At 48.4% G+C, this 20,986-nt stretch overlaps 1 protein-coding gene across 13 annotated transcripts in view; it reads right to left on the bottom strand.

Annotated features, from left to right (window-relative positions):
* WDPCP (WD repeat containing planar cell polarity effector) overlaps positions 1 to 20,986 on the bottom strand; it is a 2,510,630-nt gene that overhangs the window by 894,621 nt on the left and 1,595,023 nt on the right. Inside the window, exon 17 of one of the 13 annotated variants that reach the window (XM_078649448.1) lies at positions 14,377 to 14,502. The exons of the other annotated variants lie outside the window; for them this stretch is intronic. Within the exon in view, the coding sequence (XP_078505574.1) occupies positions 14,384 to 14,502 (119 nt within the window). The 3' untranslated portion in view covers positions 14,377 to 14,383. Of the gene's footprint in view, positions 1 to 14,376; positions 14,503 to 20,986 lie in introns of those variants that run through there. 13 annotated transcript variants of the gene reach the window in all.

Raw genomic sequence — 20,986 nt, 5'->3', positions numbered from 1 at the left:
TCTGCCCTTAGCCCTACTGTCCACAAGAACAACGGCCCACACCTGAATCGGCCTATCTCCCCATGAGATTGTGTTCGAGAGGCCTGCCAATGTATGGGGTGTCCCGCGGCCTAAGAAACTGTCTGACGTTAAATACCCTGTATAAACTGATCACCTGTACAGTCTAACTAATACCTTTCGTACTCTTTATCACCAGGTGCATGAGGCCATACCTGACAAAAACGAAGGCCCAGGACACGTCATCCAACGTGGAGATTGGGTCTTGGTGATAAAGTTTCAACGGACTAAGAGCCTCGAGCCCCGCTGGACACAACCCCGACAGGTGTTACTGGCCACCCGCACCGCCGTGAAAGTAGAAGGTCGGAAGAATTGGGTGCATTCATCACACTGCAGGTGTGTGCCTCAGCCACTCCCCGATGATCAGAATGTGAGGAAAGGACTAGGAGACTCAGAAACAGTCCCAACGTTTGTCCCATTCAGCAATGCCAGACTGCATTCTACATCTACGGAAGCAGAGAGTGACAACATACTGAAAGGAAGGGTGGAACCCTCCCTTAACTCTGCTCAGCACCAAGAACAATAGTTTCCCGACCATATTGTCCCTACTTCCGACTGATACAACTTGCGCCCCCGAGGGAAGGCTTGCCCTTGACTACGCCAAGTACCTATCGGCTGTAAGGCTGTGATCTTCCCCGGCTGAGAGTAGTGCTGGTGTGTCAGACTAAGGTAAGCCATAAGGGCCCTTGGCACCTGCGCCCAGTGAAGCAACCACCAATCATAGACAGCCACAAGAGGTCCCTGGCTTAGCACAATGGCCGTCGTCCAAAACACCCGAATCCAGAAACAAGATGTCAGCCTCTGACACAGTAAATGCTTCATGGTCAACGTGGTGACGCTGTTTATCTCCCTCATCCTGTATATCCTTGGTTGGCTGTTACTAATCTACCATCCTGTTACCTCACTAACTCCTAGCCCGACTCCTGCAGAACACCAGTATTACACGTTACCAGCCCACGAGTTACCCCTCCGTGCAGAATTCTTCAACAACACCTTCATCCAAATGTTGCATCATCACCAGCTGATCATGAACACTTCCAACTGCTGGGTGTGTGGACTGATGCCGCATTCCATGATACACCCTGTTCCATTCTTTCCCTACCCCTTTTCCATCTCTGGGTCTTGTCTTGCATGGTAGGTGTTGGTGCAGGAGACCTACACTGTCAATGGTACTGCCAATTCTGCCCTTGGAACATTTCGGGATGACTTCTGGCGGAACAGATCGGGCCATGCCAATGCTCCTTTTTGCCCGACCAGCTCATCCACACGGTACTATCACCAGATGAACTCGGTGAGATGGTAGTATTCAACTCAACTAACCGACGAACATTTTCCAGATTCCGCACAAGAAGGATACTGCCTGATGAACGAGACACTGTGAATGTCATAAATGTGCAAGGCCATGTCTGCATTCATTTCCTAGGGACTAAGATGAAGGCAACTGGTCCCTCACAGGCTGGATCTGGGGCCTCCTTTCCCAGTGGGGGTGGAAGATCCTCATCTTCCTTGCCTTGGGAGTGACTGTCCTGGTCTCCTTCTGTTTGTGCTTTCAGTGCCTGCCAGTGCTCTGTGCAATATGTGTCCAGACCATCAAGCCTCCACCCTTTAACATTCACAACACCAATATGGTGATGATGCTCCAACAAGAAACCAAAGGCCTTATGAACAATGACATTTCTTAAAGTATTTGCCACTCAATGGCAAAAGGAGGGTCTGAGGAAAAGTGTTCTTCTGATCGGCATCATTTATACCGGGACTCCATTGCTTTTTCATTGCCATCTTGTGTCAAACACTTCCACACGGCCCACCTGGTTGTTTCTACTGATGCCTGAGGAAAAACTAACTAACACGACAACAGCCATCTTGCAGCCTGCATTTCTGCCCAGGAACTGTTGCACACCCAACCCCCCTGTTCTTTGCAGTTCAACTGAAAGCCACGAGACACTCACACCCTGAGTAAATGTTTTGTTTTCCATCTCCTGCTCCCAGCCTGGTAAACATCCTTGACACCGTGATCAGGTTATCTGGACAATGGTCTGACTGCTGGCCCTTGATCAGGGTGATTAAACAATGACTTGAAAGACAAGGCTTTGATCAAGACAATTGAACAATGACCTAAAAGACTGAGCCTTTATCAAAGCCGAGTGAACAATGATTTGTGTACCAATCCTTGACCAGGTCACTATCTACAAACATCGTCTGGATCTGGTTATCAACTGCAAACACTGCCCTGATTAAACAATGAACTAACAGCCAAAAGACTGGGATGAAAAAGTATAAAAGGCTTGCAAGCTGCAGAGTGAAGCAGCAGCCTCCTCTGTCTTGTCTCTGACTAGCTTGGGACTCTGTTCCATAGCCCGGGCTATTGAATTAATCTGGGTTCCTCCTGCAGACGAAGGCTCCTGTGTCTCCTTTTACTAAGTATGGAAGGTATGGAAGACTTGGGCGGTTCCCCCGCCGCCGAGACCCAGTAAGTGGGTTATTCCGGTTCTTCACCCCTCTCACCACAAACCGTAGTTAGCACTAAGCATGGGCGGCAAATCCGTTACGTCCACGGATTTTTCGGATTTTTGGTGAATACGCAATCCATGTACTTTACGTATTTTCCACAAAATCCGAAAAATCCGCGGATGTAACGGGTTCAAAAGTTGAACCCCCACCCACTCATGTAATGGCGCCAGCAAGCTGCCAGCGCCGTTGTAAAATAGTTACAAAGTTAGCTTGCACAGGAACCACTAGATAAAACGAAGCAGGTGCTGCTTTATTTTATCTAAGTGCTTCCTGTGCAAGCTAACTTTGTAACTATTTTACAACGGCGCTGGCAGCTTGCTGGCGCCATTGTAAACACACACATGGTCGCTGGAACTAGTTGAAGCTCAAATGCAGTGACTCATTCATCAGCCCAGAAACAATCGAGAGCGTTGTCGAGGCTGGGCAATGTGCCTTCTTTATCGAAAGTCAGCTGTGATGCTGGATAGAGGCCTTTGCATCCTTGACTTTCACGAGCACAATCCCTGTGCTGTTCCTGTGACCTGGAGTCTCTGTATCTTCATCTGCTGCTCTGATCGGCCTCTGACCTTTTATACACACAAGAGGCATGTGCAGCACAATCCCTGTGCTGTTCCTGTGACCAGGAGTCTCTGTATCTTCATCTGCTGCTCTGATCGGCCTCTGACCTTTTATACACACAAGAGGCATGTGCACTCGCATGGAAGCCCCGTCCGTTTGGCCATGAGTAGGCACATTGTGTTCGCACGGGTTTCTGCACGTTCGCGAGCGTTTTGTACAATAAAACCCTCGCGAACTTGCGGAAACCCGTGCGAACACGCAAAAAAAAAATACGCTAGCATCCGCGGATTTTGCGTATTGTCGCAATCCGCAAATCCGCAGATCCGCGGATTGCCAATACGCAAAATCCGCTCATGCTTAGTTAGCACCATTAAATGAACATATAATGCAACTCTTTCAAAGACCGCATCACAACCAGTGTTTTGAAATGAAGGACAATCACGCAACCGTAAGAAGGCTGAAAGGATAGAAAAATAACATTTAAATGTGCCCAGAGCAAGGCCTTACCAAGCAAGTGACAAAACAAATAATAGACCATCAGGCTGTTTGGCCACCTGGTTAGTCTGCTGAAAAGTGTGTGTTTGGAGGTGTGCTACTTAATAATATTTGTAAAGTGGTGGATAAACTGTACTTGAAAGTTATAACTATAACTTTATCATCTCTAATGTTTGCATTTTTTTTTTTAAAGTTTTTAAAACCTTAATTACGTTGAGTTGTCATACACAGCGTGCAGCCACAACCCGGAGGCCGGCAGCGGGATCAGCAGTAGAATTACTCTTGTCATCAATTATACACAGCCAATTAGCCGACAACCCAGGGGTCCGGCGGCGCCGTAAATAACATCATGCATGCACAATTAGACATATGTAGGATTCCTACAGCTCACTATGCGTTTATCCTCAGAAGCAGGAGTGTAATCTGCTCCACGCCGCTCATGCCACTAGGGCCACCCAGCCGCCGCGTACAGTCTCATGTTTCCTAAGAAATTCCTTACTAAACCAAACCCCCAACAACCCCCACCCCTATTTCAGTGTCCCTCCCTCCCCCTGCTCTACCTCAACTAATGTTCAGAACTATGCTCCGCTGTTCGCCCCCACCCGTCTGTGGGGAGATTTAGTGTAGTGAGGGCCTATACCCGTGGATATGTATCTGGTCTACTAGTCGGTTGGGTCACCACTCATATGAGGACTCTGGTTCCTTCTGCTGTGCCACGCCTGTGTGCGACACGTGCAATCCGGGACCACTGCACCGCCTCTCGCCAATTCCCCCCTTCATACATTCACAGTGCGTCAGGGCGTCCTGTTTTCAAGGTTCTCGCCGTCTAAGCGCTCCTGTCCCTCAGTGTCCTCCACGCGCATTGCCTTCTCAGCGTCTTTTACTCTGAGATAGTCATGATAAAGGCTCCAGAAATTCTTTGGGCGACTCGTGGGAGGGAGTAGTTCACTGTAGCATTCAGTCTGCATACAGCAATATCGCATGTCCCGTTCCGACCTCTTCGTGGTCGGAAGTGGACCTCTCCTCTCATCCAGCACATTGCTACGACTCATCTAGCCATTAGCATGCCCATATCAGTTAGTCGCCGCACCGCAACAGGAAGGCCCTGGGAGTGGCCTAGGAGTGCCGGGGCGGGGTCGGTCGTCAGCTCTATGTCTAGGATCGTGCTCGTTTCAGTGAATATCCCGGTTCAGAATTTTTGGATGCCCGGGCACTGCCACGACAGGTGTATAAAGTCCGCGGTCGGTGCGTGACATCGTTCGCATGCAGCAGACTGACGGAGGCCATATTTATGCAGCCTCTCCGGAGTGTAATGCACTCGTTGAAGGAATTTGAAATGGACCAGTCTATGCCTGCCATTTAATGAGTTTCCTGGTATTTTTACAGCAGTATGTCCACATGCCGTCGTCTATTGTAATGTGTAGATCTCTCTGCCAGGCTGTCCTAGCATTTGAGTGTTGTAGCCCGTCATACTCTCTGTTCATTCTATATAGATTTGTGACTAATTTGTAGGGGGAGGAAGATTTAATAACATGAGTAAGTTCCAGCACTTCTGGCGATTCCGCCAGATCCGGACCCAAGAGGCCCAGTAAGGCGCTGCGAATCCTATGATATTGAAAGTTAAGTATTAGTGAGGTCTCGGTGGGACTCGACGCAACCTGACCCATGTTTTCACTGCGCCGTTCAAGAACAGGTCTCCCGCCGTAATGATACCCAGTTTACGCAACACCTGAATCACTCCCTTTTCCGCTATAGGGGACAGCCATAATGTCCATTCGATAGGCATTAGGGGGGAGTACAATAAAGCACTGTGTTGCATTTGCAGCAGTGCATTCAGGCGTGGTTAGTGGACTTGATCGAGTCCAATATACCAATTCTGCGGTCAGTTTGCCGAAATACCGTGGCAGGTAGTGGAAGTGGCTCTGCGAAAAGTCGTTCTAGCCGAACATGCGGTATTGCCGCTTTACTGTGAATCCACGTGTGCATGTGTGCCGCTTGTGCCACTCTGTAATACCTTTCCATGTCTGGTGCGTTCAGCCCCCCCAACTTGTACGGAAGCATGAGAGTCGTCCATTTAACTCTTGGCTGATTGACCCCCCCAAGCTAGTTTAATAAGTAGCTGCATCAGGCTATTGAAAAAAGACTTTGAAAGCACAATTGGAATGTTATTAAAGAGAAATAAGAATCTGGGTAGGACCACCATTTTTATGATTGCTATACGTCCCATTAAGGACAACGGTAGTTTGATCCACGTCTCTACGTCATCTTCAAACTTATTATACGCAACACCATAGTTTTCGCGTATTAGGATTTCCGGGTCAGTATGAAGCATAATCCCTAAATACCTGATCGGTTCGTCGTCCATTGCAACGGGTACTCCATGTCAAAAAGTGTAGTCTTCGGGGTCAGAGGAAAGGCCACCGATTTCGACCAGTTTATCCGGAGGCCGGAGAGTGCACCATAACGTACCACCTCCCGCAATACTGAAGAGAGATTCGACTCGGGGTCGCGTACATACAACAAAGTGTCATCCGCGTAAGTTAATATGACAATTGTGTACGTAGGGAAGTTCGCCCCATCATTATACTCCCTGAGTATATGATACTCCCTGAGTGCACATGCCAGCGGCTCAGCCACTAGCGCATAGAGTAGTGGCGAAAGTGGGCAGCCCTGTCTAGTGCCTCTGCAAATCGCAAAGGAGTCCGAGACCCGATCACCTATGCGGACCCTGGCAGTGGGGCGATAATATAGCGCTCCCACCATTTGTAAAAACGGTTCACCCAGTCCCAGTCGCCTCAGTACGCGGAGCATAAAGGGCCACTCCATAGAATCGAAAGCTTTTTCCATGTCCAGGAAGACAGCCAAGGCCTTGGTGTCCTGCCTGACATGCTGCATAGTCCCTAGTACGGTTCTAATATTATAGGTGAGATTCCTGTTGGGAATGAATCCGGCTTGCTCCGGGGCCACCAACTCCGAGGCCAATAACGCCAAACGTGTCGCCAAGACCTTTGCGTAGAGCTTGGCGTCAACATTTAGAAGAGATAGCGGCCTGTAAGAGCCACTATTATTCGCGGGTTTGCCCTGTTTAAGAATAGTCACTATCAGAGCTTCCCTTATAGATTGTGGCATGCTGCCCTCCACACAGATGTCATCAAATAGTGTGGATAAATGTGGAATTAGTTCGTCTTTAAACGTCTTATAAAAACCCACTGTAAGCCCATCCGCCCCAGGGGCGCTGTCCGAGCGCATACTCGCAAGCGCATCCACTATCTCGTCTTTGTGAATGGGCTGCATCAAGAATTCCCGGTCAGAATTCGGCAAGAAAGACAACTGTATATGACCCAGGTAATCGTCTATGGCCTCCTCATTATTCGCAGCCCGAGAAGTGTAGAGTCTCGAATAATAGTTTCTGAACTCATCTATAATCTCTGATTCCTCAGCGAGGAGAAGACCATCTGATGTCTCCAACTCTGATATCACCTGAGGACGTCTGGTGTTTCGCATTATACTGGCCAGGAGATAGCCCGGGCGCTCTCCTTCACCGTACGTCCGGGCTGTCGCGTACTTCCCCATATGCTGAACTTCTCTGTCAGCTTCCTCTTGTACTCAACTATGAGATTCTTGATGTCCTCCCGCACCTCAGCGCCTAAGTCCTCTAGCTGGCTCTTCTCTAACTCAGCAAGTCGCGCTTCCAAGTGTAGTAACCTTTGACGTATAGCCTTGAGTACACTCGAATGCTTTGCCATAGCAATGCCTCGGATGTAAACCTTAAACGCTTCCCATACTGTTTGGTAGCTATCAACCGACCCTACGTTAGTTTTGAAGAATTTCTCTATCTCTTCCGCAATATTACCCCGAAAGAGCTCTTCTAGGAGGAAGTACGGCGGGAAACACCACGTGAAAGGGGGAATCCTCTTCACTGGTGTCTCGAGAACCAAAAGAAGCGGCGAGTGGTCAGAGAGGGTGCGCGATAGCACAGCACAGGATTTTATGTATCTCACAACAGAGGATGACGCCAACCAGTAGTCAATTCTGGTGTGTATATCGTGGTATGCCGAGTAATGAGTGAACCCCCCTCTCGCAGTGTGTCTGCTTCTCCACACATCCACTAGGTCAAGAGTGATGAGTTCCGAGTGTATTTTCAATGCGGCTGCCGTAGGTCTGCGTGGTGGGCCAGAGGACCTGTCAAGCACTGGGTCTAACACCAAGTTCAAATCTCCCCCCCACATCAATTGTGTAGTGGAATATGCTTGACAATGCCGAGCAAGGACATCATAAAATTCCGGGGAGTCGTAGTTAGGGCCGTAAACATTAACCACTATTAAATCATGCCCCTTCCCCACACATCTAAAAATTAGAAATCTACCTTCCGGGTCTGCTCTCAGCAAAGACAGTGTCAGTTTTGACTTTGGATTTACCCAAGTCAAGACCCCTCTAGAATGAGTTGTGAATCCAGCAGCAGTGTAGTTGCCCACCAGCCCCCTGCTAAGAAACATTCTACTCGTGAGCGGGAGGTGTGTTTCCTGGATGAGTGCTAGGTCTACATTATGACGCTGTAAGTAGTTCAGGACTTTTCTGAGTTTCCGATGATCATTCAGCCCCCATACATTCCACGTCAACGCTCTAAGCGTACCAGACTCCCCATCCACAGTTACATTGTTTGTGCTAGCCACCGTAGTAGTAAGACAGTGCGGTGTAAGGCAATTGCTATCTCAAAGTCTAGTGTAGGCAGTGCGAACAGACAGAGCAAACAAAAATGCATCCAAATACTCCCCAACCCCTCTACCCCCCTCCCACAGCAGACCCCCCCAACTTGGCCATGCAGATTCCCTTCCAACCCTCCCCACCCCAATACCATCTCCCTCAACATAGCAACTAGAACTTCAGCGGTGCATTGCGCTCGGGGACCGAGGTTGGCTAACAGCCCGTTACCTCCAATGTTCTCAAAGCACTATGTCGGGCTTCCACCCCTCCTTCCGCCATGCACTATCGTGAATGTAAACAGAGCTGCATATTAGTACCTCAGTCTATTCAATGAATTCCGCAGCTTCCCCTCCCCCGTCGATCCCCCCCCCACACACCGCAACATCTCTCAGTTCAATATGTGCCGACTCAGGCTGCAGCAGTAGACTTGCATGTACAGATAAATAACCAAATTGTCACCACTTCCCTCCACTCCCTCCGCAACTTATCTGACAAGGTTCCTCCATCCGAAGAGCGGGCCAGGACACCGATCATATCCTCCCTATCGGGGGTCGCGGACCCACAATCTACTCTCCAGCGCTTCTAGTTCGAGACCCAGTAAAGATCTAGTTTCTCGGTCATTCCTGGTCATCTAGATGGCTATTTTCTTCGTCAGCCGGCGTTTCTGCGTTATCGTTTCTCTGTTCCTTCGACCATCGCTTCATTGCCTGCAGCATCTCTTTCGGGTCCGTGAATATATGCGAATGTCCCTGCCTGTTGACACATAGTTTGGCTGGGTACAGCATCGCATAGTCCAGGCCCAGTTCTCTGAGTCGCTTCTTGTGGGGGATGAAGTGTTTGCGTGCTTCTTGCACTTTCGCAGTGAAATCCGGGTATATTGATATTGCCGACCCTTCATATTGGAGCGTAGTCTTTGTTCTAGCAAGTCTGAGGGCGGTATCCCTGTCCCGGTAGTTGAGCAGCTTAGCAATAATCGGGCGGGGCGGCGCTCCCGGTTTCGGGCGGGGGCCCAAGGCCCGATGAGCCCGCTCCACCACGAACATTGACGAGAACACTCCATCTCCTAAAAGGGTAATGAGAAGCTTTTCCACGAAAAGCTCCATCGTGTCAGTCTGCGTGGTCTCCGGCAGTCCCGTTATGCGGAGGTTGCTGCGGCGCGAGCGTGCTTCCAAATCCTCCGTCTTGTCGTGGAGTGATCGCATAAAGGTTTTTTATTTTCTTGTGCGCCGTATCTAACTCGGTTTGCGCCTCTTCAACTTCTGTTATTCTCCTCTCGGCCATGTCGTGTTTCTCAGCATGCTTATCCAGGCGCTCGGCCATACGGTCCATTCTGTACGTCATAGCGTCCATCTTGGCGCCCAGCGCAGATGTGCTAGTTTGAAGACTTTGTTCCATGGAGCGTAGAATGCTCTTGATGTCGGAACTAGCTGCCTGTTCCTCCTCGGGTTGCGTGGGCTCTCTGTGCTCCGCAGGGGGGCTTTGCAGTTGCAATCTTCTCTGCGCGAATGGGAGCTTGCTTTGCGTTTTGTCCCCTTCCCCATCGCTATGGCCGTTCTGCCACACCGCTACGGGTGTAAACGCGGAGTGCTTCCCGGGGGGGTCCTGGTTTAGTATCTACGGTCTTCGCGAACCTGTAGCGTGAGGTAGTAGATATCGTCAACTGCCTGTGTAGGCCTTCTCTCGTCCGCCCCGACGTTTCGGTATGGCTCGTGGAATCCGGCCTACTCAGCGTGGTGGGGTCTCTGCACCGCGAGGGCCGTGCCGCCTCGAGATGAAGCGGCCGTCCAGCTTCCTCTCCGCGCTATGTCACTTGCCTCCACTAGCCAGCACAGGCCTCCCTTGTTCACTCTCAGGGGTGAGCGCACAGCATGCAGATGAGCGCCCAGGGAGATCCGCTTCAAGGCAGCTTCCGGAAGCGGGGATCAACGCCACCCGATGGGCCCGCAGCAGTGCTCTAAGACCTTGTCCCTGGGACCCCCTCTCCACCAATATCTCGTGGACTCCGCCGAGGGCTCTCAGGTTGCAGCGCGGTAAGTTGTTTGTTGTTTTTTGAGGGGGGGCGGGGGCACTCCCGGTGCTCCCGTGGGACTACTCCTACTTGCTCATGGAGACCAATTGACGCCCAAATTTTGGCCCCTAGCCGCTCTGGCCACCGCTACACTGCCGCACCGAGTGGCCTCCCTGCTAAGGAGCAAACGCAGCAACCTTCCCTCCTGCGCAGGACCTCAAGGTTGCAGGAAGGGGTAGGATACCCCCTTTGTGTGCCGCGGTGCACGCTCCTCACCTCACGGGACACGAATTTGACCGCTGGAGTGTGTCTCACCAGCCGGCAGGTCTCCCCCTCAAGCGTCCGGGTTAAGCGCGCTCACTCCCGCCGCACGCAGGGGCACGCCGGCCGGCGAATCGTGCACTGGAAGGCGCGGCTTCTCGGCCAAGTCATCCGCAGCTCTGCACACAACCGCGGCCGGGTTCCGGAGCGCCGAATCTCCGCGATTTTGGGATCGCTAGTGTCCCAGTAGCTTCCCGCTTCTGTAGGGGGAGTTTGAGGCAGAAATCTTCGCTCTGTAGCAGGATTATGGAGGATATTGGGCAGTGCACGGCGGAGCTCCGGGTCTAAGCGGCCATTTTAGCTGCTGGCAAGCTACGCCCCTAATGTTTGCATATTTAAAGCTTGGTTTTAATAGGAAAGGTAAAGTTTCCCTTACTTTAACTAAGCTTCAACCTTTGCTTTTTATCTATGTATATTACATGGGATTCTGTAATCTCCTGTATAAATGGAAGTCTCAAATTTCTTTATAATCGGCTTTTTGTTATGTACCCATGCGCCGATTATAATGAAAAGACATCAGAAATTGACTATTATAAGTTATTACAATTGAGTTCTGACGTCATAATGCCTGCTGCTAGAGCCAGCAGCCGACGTAAAAGGCAGGTCATGTCACGGAGAATAATTGAAGCAGCTGATTTAAGCAATGAAAACGGAAGGTTGCTTTTCATTCTTCTGCTCTTTTTCTAGCTTACAATGAATGACAAACAGAGAGAACAAGTTCATTTTTGCACTTCTTAGATAGTTAGAGAAAAGCTAGAATTTTTCTGCATGTTTCCACACATTCCGAGCAACTGCAGCTTTAATTAGTTTTTTTAAATGACTTGTGTGTACTTATATATATATATATATATATATATCAGCAAGGCAGAATTGCCAAAATGCATTACTGCAGAACAATAAACGTGCGGCATTGAAAAACAAGTCCGCAGAGTTGGTGTCTGATTTTGATTAAAAATTGGAGTTTACACATAAAAGTCCTTCTTCACTGTCTCTGATCTCAGTGTATTTAAAGTCAAGTACAACTGATCCTCACAATTGCATATGATTAAGACCCTGGGAGGGTCGAAATGCATTATACTGTTACATTTGGGCTGCCTGCTGGAAATAAAAACTAATTTCTCACCTCTCGATTGGATGGGCTTGCTTATTGCGCTGATTTTTTATATGATGTATATTGGGCAGTGACGTCGCCAACAAGCCCCAACCTGTCAGGCTGGGCATCTGCATCATCACATTACCTTTGGATGGATATATCTATCTATCTATCTATCTATCTATATATATATATATATATATATATATATATATATATATAGAGAGAGAGAGAGAGAGAGAGAGAGAGAGAGATAGATAGATAGATAGATAGATAGATAGATAGATAGATAGATATACCTGACTGATACTAAGACAAAGGTCTCCATAGGAATGAATGAAACAAAATTTGGCGAATTTGAATCTAGACCAAACAGAACTAAAGCTCATAAGAGGGATATTGACCTTTTCATTGACAAGTAGTATTTCTACACTTCCTATGTCCTGTACAATGATGGCTGGTAGTTCAAGTAGGGAACACACACACCATCATGCCCACCTACAAGCACATATAAATGCACACACCCATTCACAGCACACATGCCCAAAAACACATACATTCATACATGCACACAACATAAAAATTATGAATAATAATATTGGGATGCAGTGGTAATTTTGGGTGGTGGGAGGGAAGCCTAGGTGGTCCCTCGAGGATTCGGAATGCCACCTCCTCTCACTGGCTGATCTTGTTATGAGTCAGCCAATGACAGAAGGTGGCAGTCCCTTCCTCATCACAGAGTGAGAGGGGCAGTAGGACTGCTGACTCCACTCTGACGAGGCATCACGGATGGACAATCGGCCCTGAGCACTTCTTGGTTTAAAACTGAAGCACCCAGGTATAAGTCGATCTATGACGTGCCCATCGACATGAGGTGGTGGACCTCCAATCACTTTGCTGAGCTGAGAAGATCACACCCACACAGCTCTGAAATACTCAGCATCGAAAAGTTCGGCTCAGGCAGCCAGGCACCTCCGAATTAAGCGCACGTACAGTGCCTGGTCCGAACATGAAGACCATGACCTTTGCTCAGCCTGACAGACACTCTTCAAGTATGTAAAAAGGTGGAGGCCCTCTGTCCTGAACAACAGGGTGCTACTGGTCCCTATCTGGAACATCTGTGGATTACTGCTATTTGGTTTACCGTAGCTTCTGCAGTCAACGTGGATTTTTTAATCACTTGCAGCTGATCCGTGAATTGCTGTTATTAGACAGCTAATCAATTAGTCATGCACATATATTGAGGCTTTGAACTAAGAACATCCGATATGCAAATCTTCCACCTGAACTGGTGTGGAATTTTTAACCTGTGAACGAGGCCCCAACCCAGACTGGCCTTTTGTTTCGAGAACATCAATTCCGTTCTCTGATCTATCCTGGCTTTCAGTGAGAGTCGTCATTACTCTTAAGATGCCCACTATCAGGGCCGGACTGGCCGTAGTGGGCACTGGGCGTTTTCCCAGTGACCGGGAAGGGTGGGGGCTGATTTTGGACCTGTGGGGAGCTGGTTTTGTTAATGGGGGCTGTTTTGCAGCAGTGCTCCAATATTGCCCCCCTGTAACAAAAGGGAGAGCGGTGCTTCTGACTAGCACCCAATGCCTGCTACCGGGGCGGGGCGGGAGTAGATTGCCAGGGCTGGTTGCTGCTCTCTGTCCGGCCGTGCCCACTATGATCCATACATCTATCCATTGAGTACAGCCTTTGTGTGGATATATGTGCTTTAACCGTTACTAACAGATCTTACTGCCCTCACGTCAGAATTCTGAATTTCAACCACTCTCGAGCCGTTTATCCATCCTTCGAGATTCTAGAAAGGAAAATAATAACAGGGAATGCCTTTTAAAGGAAAAATGGTAATAGAGACCCTTTCACATGATCCATCCCAGAAAAGAATTTAGAACCCGATTTTAAACGCAAATCCCAACCTGAGTGTTCAATTTCAGGAGTTATTACTCCTGCTCTTGTAAATGTCCTGAAGCTGCTTTGTATAGCTACAGTGCTATACACGCAAAACGAATCAAAGCATAATTGGGGGAAAAATGTCCTGCAAGTACCTACTTGTCTTATTCAGATTTGTTTATTCAGGCTGTATTCAAGCCATTTCTTTAAAAAACTATCTCCCAGCAACACGACTGGTTTTCCATTACTTAAATGTGGTTTGTTACTGCTCTGAAAGCAATGCTCTCATCACCTTGAGAGCCTCCGCTTTTTTCACTAGAAGCTGATGTAAAATGTGCAAGTAAGCCATAATAACAACACTTGAAGGTAACTTGTACGATGGATCTTTCTACAGTGTCCTTCAGTTTCCTTTCATATTAAGCCAATGTGTTTTTTGTTTTGATAGGCGTTGACTGAGATTTGATTTATTAAAATTCTATTTCTGTCCCTTCAACTTCGGTTATTCCTTCGTCGACCACCACCAATCAGGGCCTGCCTCTGCCCCGCTAGCCAGTATTGCTGCCTCAGGTGGGTGAAAAGTTGAGGACTGGTGTCTTTGCACCATGCTGAAGTCACCATATTTTTAGGGAAAACATAATAACGTTCAATCCTCATTCAGCTGTGGCTGCTACATGAATATTTCTTAGGAAGCAGTAGTCATTGTTACAAGTACATAACGCATGTCTCTTACCCACACCTCACTTCAGTGAGCATTCCTGAGGTTGTGGGGCAGTATAAGCCCGCATGGTGTCCACATCAAAATGTCCTCCAGTAAATGGTAAGCTTAGAGTAAAAGGAAACCAAAACAGCTTCCATTCTAAAATAGAAAATATGCACTGATGCGGTAAATCATTTTTTGTTTTTTAAATGTCCTAATTTGTTTACAGTTTCTCTATTCCGCGAATTGGTATACAGAATTCTTACTATACCTCATCGTATTGCAAAGTTGCAAACACATATTGCATGTATCTAAAGAAACTCAAGGCAACAAATAAAGCAAAAGAAACAAGAACATGTTTCATTTAATGTTTCAATCAGTTCAGTGTAAATTCCCACTAAACATGTAATTTCTTGTGCAGGTAGAGTAGATGTCTCCTCCTTCCTCCTCTTTCTTCAATTTACGTTCAATAGTCTGGTGTGTTGCAGGGTCTAGCAGGTAATTGTTAACCAGAGACATTTTGCAGTTTCCCGGGTTTTCCAAAGGCGCTGTTGAACAAGTTACTTACCTTCGGTAATGCCATATCTGCTAGAAACAGTATCTAGCTGCAGATTCCTTACCTTTGAATTACCCACGCGTCAAACTATATCCGGAAGATTTTTGTTAAAGCAATACCTCTGGGCACCAATAGGTGGCGTCGGTCGTCTCCGCATGACGTCCGCGCCGGAATTGACGTCCACGTCACCGATATAGCCGCCACCTCAGGGCGGTGATGTCAGTTACTTTTCAAGACTTTCCATGCCAGAAGAACAAGTTACTTACCTTCGGTAACGCTTTTTCTGGTGGATATAGCATCTGCCTGTGGATTCCTCACCTTATGAATATCCCCTGTGCCAGCATTCCGCGGAAATTTTTCCTAGCTCCCCGCGCTGACGAGGACGTCATAGCGTCATGGCTCCACATGAAATAACCGGAGCCATAAGAAGACCACGTCGTCGTGATGACGTCAATTCCACCCATTTTTTCCGTGCCACCGAGGCAAAACGGGTAGACCAACCATTGAGAAAATGCATACAAAGTACACAGAATTCACACAATTACTCTCAGTGTATAATGAAATAAGAAAGCTTACATTTCAAATAAGTCAACAATGGACAAATAGAGGTAATAAAATCTTGTGTACACAAAAATGCATCCGATAACTAATACCTCAGCTTTTAAAGTATAAAACGGTGGACAACGGGGAGGAGGGTGGGTCAGTGAGGAATCCACAGGTAGATACTGTACCCACCAGAAAAAGCGTTACCGAAGGTAAGTAACTTGTTCTTCTGATGGATACATCTGCCTGTGGATTCCTTACCTTATGAATAGAATCCCACAGCAGTTCAACCCCCAAAGGAGGGTGTCCACCCTTCTATACCAAAAAGTCCTGTAATACAGAGCGCGCAAAATGGCCGTCCCTCCTCAACTCGGAATCTAAGCAGTAATGTTTCGCGAAAGAGTGGAGAGAGGCCCAAGTTGCGGCTTTACAGATGTCTAAAACAGGAACACCCCTGGACAAAGCAGAAGTAGACGATTTAGCCATGGTGGAATGAGCTCTGATGCCTACAAGAGGTTCCTTACCAGCCAGGGAGTAGCACATGTTTTTTTTTAAACAATTTTTATTAGAAACAATATGCAGCATCAAAGACATTACATTTACATCTTAAGCACAAATGTTCATAGATACAACATTACCATTGTAATTGATGATCCAGGAGGAGCCCAGGGAAACACACTCCAGCAACATTGCAACAGTCAGTAGGCGGGTCACTTTTTGTCTCTGGGTCAGGAAACTTCACCTGTCAGTCCCTATCTATTCCCGATTTCCCCCATTATATGCCACAATCTCGTCGTCTCCCTCCTCTAACCCCAAGAGTCTCTCCCTCCTCAGTTCCACTGTGGGAGAAACACATATATCCTCCCTATATTTATTTCAGCTCCCCCACTTGTGATCCCATTTGCGTGGACATTCCCTTCCCTTATATACTGTTTTCTCTGCAATCATGGCATGGTCCATATCCTTTGCCCAATCCCTCAGCTGTGGTATGGTATCTACGTTCCCCTTCTGAGAAATATTTCGTTTTGCTATACTCCACCCCATCGTGGCCTGGGATTGTTCAGCTTGTGTGAGGTCAGTTGCCTCCCAGATATTAAGAAGACAGTGTGGGAGTCATGTGGATGGGTTTGTCACAAGTCCTAGTCAATTGTCTGGTGACGTCCGTCCAGAACTGTTGTTATGTGAGGGCAGTCCCATAGAATATAAAAGAATGTACCCATCTGATTGCAGTGTCGGAGGCAGAGCGGATTAGGTCTCCTTCCAGGCCGGCAAAGCAGTGTAGCATCAAAATATACCCAGTGAAGAATTTTAAGTTGGACCAGGCGGAGTCGCATCTGGATGGCTACTTCTCGGGATGAGGACAACGCCTCCGTCCAGTCCTCATTGGCTAATTCTCCCAATTCAGCTTCCCAGCTCGCCCTCAGATTTACCATGGGATTGGTCCGAATATTGATCAACTTCTTGTATGTGAGAGAGATGGCCTTGCGGTTCATAGGATCCAGCAATGAGCCTGTCTTCCAGAGGAGAGGAGTCTGGAAGGGGAGTATCTTTAGGAAGGGCAGCGCCAATGGCATGGCTGATCTGGAGATACCGAAAACCTTCCGACGGTGCTAGCTGATACTTAGATTGGAGTTCAATATACAATGCCTTCTTGCTCTTAATCCACATATTGCCCACCATGGAGATCCCAATCGTATCCCATTTATCAAACCCTGCATAGGCACTAAGTCGGCCCAGAATGTCTGGTTCCCATAGAGGGATAGACTTTGTGAGGCCCCCCTGCCACCCCATCCGTCGTTGTGCCCCATACCACACCTCCACCGTACGCGCCCTGGGACCGGTCAGGCGCAATTTCCTGTGGTTTGTATAGAGCGCTCTGTTGTAGCTCCCCTTCCCCATTAACCAGTGATGGGTGCGAAAGCTGGGATCATCGAGCCATCCGAACACCCAACAGTTGATAGCCGTGAGTTGTGAAGCCTGATAGTAGAGACGCATATCTGGCAGTCCAATACCCCCATCATACCATCCCATAGTAAGCTTGCCATGAGTATTCAAGGCAGTTTGCTGTCCCACAAAAAATCCCTCACTGCTGCCTCAATCTGCAAAAAATACGTGTTAGGCACCGGAATGGGAGTGTTTTGTAGGGTGTAATGAAAGCGTGGTAGAGCGAGCATTTTGAATAAAGACGCACGTTCTAACAGAGTAAGTAAGAGGGAGCGTCTTCCAATGCGCGACGTCCGAGCGAAACCTCTGTAACGGCCCCATCAAATTTCATTCAAAAAACAGTAGTGGCATTAGCGGTTATGAAAATCTCTAAATAACAAAAGCCCAGGGTCGCCACAGGAATATCATATACCCGAGGACTTTGCGGTGACTCTCCCCAAAGGGAGTACATGGAGTAGCATATCTTGATGCACAAGATGATCCATCTCGATAAAGTGCGCTTGTGCACTGCCTTGCCCTTCATACGACCAGCATATCCAACAAAGAGCTGATCATCTTGACGGAAGTCCTTCGTTCTGTCCAAATAAAAGCTAATCACCCTCTTTGGATCCAAACGATGAAGCCTCTCCTCCTCCTTGGAAGGATGAGGGGGGAGATACAAAGTAGGGAGGGTAATGGACTGTCCTAGATGGAAGGGAGTTACCACCTTAGGCAGAAAAGCAGCCCTAGTCCTGAATGCCATCCTTTCAGCATGTATGGTCAGAAAAGGAGGCTTTGAACTCAAAGCCTGTAGCTCACTCACTCTCCTAGCCGAAGTGATAGCCACTAGAAAGACAGTTTTGAATGTCAGTAGTCTCAAAGGACAACTATGCATAGGTTCGAACGTGGAACCCATTAAGAAAGTTAACACCCGATTTAAATCCCACTGGGGCATAATAAAAGGAGTGGGCGGAAAGAAGTTAGTAAGCCCCTTAATGAACCTTAAGACTATAGGAGACTTAAAAAGAGAAGGCTGATCGGGCAAACAAAGAAATGCCAACAAATCCGACAAATATCCTTTAACAGTGGCCACAGCATAACCATGCTGAGCCAAATGAAGTGAAAAACAAAGAACATCAGAAAGATGCGCTTTTAGAGGATCAATAGATTTCTCTCCACACCATCTAACAAATTTCGACCACCTGTAGGAGTAGATAGACTTGGAGGAGTGTCGCCTGGCCGATAAAATAACATCCACCACATCAGGCAGGAGAGAAAAAGAATTCAGGTTGCCCGTTCAATTTCCAGGCATGAAGGTGCAGGCTCTGGAGGTGGGGGTGTAGAACCTGCCCCTCCATCTGAGAGAGGAGTTCTGCCCTGAGAGGGAGACGGAGCAGAGGATGCGAAGAGAGGTGAAGAAGGTCTGTGTACCACACCCTTCTTGGCCAAAAGATCACAGGCTCAAATATGGTGACAATCACATAGAGATGCTGCAACATGCACCTCCAGACAACAAATGGCATCAGATTTCACGCGAAACATACAGACCAGGTCAGCCTTGGAGTGGAACAGCCACAACCATCACACGACCAATATGACTTGGGCCCGGTCTTTGGGGATTTTCCTCAGAACCCGAGGAATCATGGGTATGGGAGGAAACGCGTAAAGGAGTTGCGAGCTCCTACTCAACTGAAATACGTCCCCCAACTCTCCCTGTCACGGAAACTGGAGACTGCAGAATGACGGGCAGTGCGCATTCTCGAGAGTGGCAAACAAGTCCACCCAAGGAGTTCCCCACATCTGGAAGATGTGTCAAACTACCTCCGGATGAAGCCTCCACTCGTGGTCGGCGGAGAACTTCCGACTGAGACTGTCCACACGCACGTCCAACACTCCGGCCAGATGGTTTGCCATCAAGCAAATCCGATGGTCCTGAGCGCAAGACTAGAGATGCAAAGCCTCTCTACAGAGACGGTACGACCCTACTCCTCCCTGCTTGTTGATATACCACATTGCAGGAGTGTTGTCCGTCAGGACTTGAAACGACTGACCATGAAGGGAAGGGAGAAAGGCCTTGAGCGCCAAATGTATCGCCCGCAATTCCAGAAGGTTGGTGTGAAGCAACCTTTCCTCTGGAGACCAAAGACCCTTGATCTCCCGATCCCCCAGATGAGCACCCCACCCTAGGGTAGAGGTATCCGTTATCACTGTGGCCACCGATGGATGAAGATGGAAGGGCTTCCCTTGAGACAGATTGCCCTCCACACTCCACCAAGACAGATCCACTGCAGCTTCTCTGGAGAGCCTTACAGACACCCTGAGATCTCCGTTGTGCTGATACCACTGCCTGCGGAGACACCACTGGAGAACCTTCATGTGCTAGCGTGCATGGTTGACCAACAGGATGCAGGAAGCAAACAGACCCAGCAGGCGAAGGACCTTCAGAACTGGAACAACTGCTCCATTGAAAAACAGAGGAATCATTTCCTGAATGTCGAGAATCCTTTGCGGAGGCAGGAAAGCTCAACACACAGTGGTATCCAGTACTGCCCCTATGAACAGGTTGCGCTATGAGGGCACCAGGTGAGACTTGGGTACATTTGTCGAAAAACCCAATTTGTACAACAGCTGGGTTGTAACCTGCAGATGATGACGCACCATCTCTGGCGACTCTGCTTTCAGTAGCCAGTCATCCAGGTAAGAAAACAGGGATCCCCGACCACCTGAGATGGGCAACCACCACTGCCATTACCTTGGGGAAGACTTGAGGTGCGGTAGTAAGACCAAACGGAAGGACCGTAAATTGGTAATGTTGCGACTCAACCGTAAAACGGAGATACTTCCTGTGCGACTTCAGGATTGGGATGTGAAAATACGCATCCTGTAAGTCGATGGACACCATCCAGTCCTCTTGCTGCAGTGCCTGAAGAACCTGCGCTAGGGTGAGCATCTTGAACCTTTCCTGTTTGAGAAACAGATTCAAGACTCTGAGGTCCAGGATAGGACGTAACCTGCCATCCTTCTTGGGAATCAGGAAATACTGGAAGTAGCATCCCTGACCCTTTTCCTGCTCTGCAACCACCTCTATCGTACCTTTCTGTAATAGGGTAAGAACCTCCTTCTGTAGGAGAAGCAAATGATCCTCCGTACAAAATCCCTGGTAAGGAGGAGGGAATTCCCTGAAGGGAAGGGCATACCCATTTTCCACAAGATCTAAAACCCAAAGGTCCGAAGTGATTCATTTCCAATCTTGTAGAAAATGGGTAAGCCGGCCTCCCACGGGACCCACCTGATCCAGAAAGGAGGATCTAGAGCTGCTTTCCTGCATTACCAGGAGGGGTTGGGGTGGTAGAGGAGGAAGAGGAAGAGGGGTGACGTCCGGCACCATTAAGGCGACCCTCTGCCTTTACCCCTGTAGCTCTTATACAAGGGGTTTTGCTGATGTTGCTATGGCTGAGGCTGCCTGGACCCACGAAAGGAAGTCTTCCCAAAGCCACTGTATCTTTTATATCCATAGCCTCTTGAGTGAGCCTGCAGACCCAAAGACCTTGCTGTTGCCTTAATGTCCCTAAACCTCTGCAGGGCAGAGTGCGCCTTTTCACCAAAAACCTTGGAACCATA

This window comes from Lissotriton helveticus, chromosome 6 (assembly GCF_964261635.1).
Source record: "Lissotriton helveticus chromosome 6, aLisHel1.1, whole genome shotgun sequence".
NCBI classification, from domain to species: Eukaryota; Metazoa; Chordata; class Amphibia; order Caudata; family Salamandridae; genus Lissotriton; species Lissotriton helveticus.
Note: the sequence above shows the minus strand (reverse complement) of the source record. Positions and strands in the feature narration are given on the sequence as shown.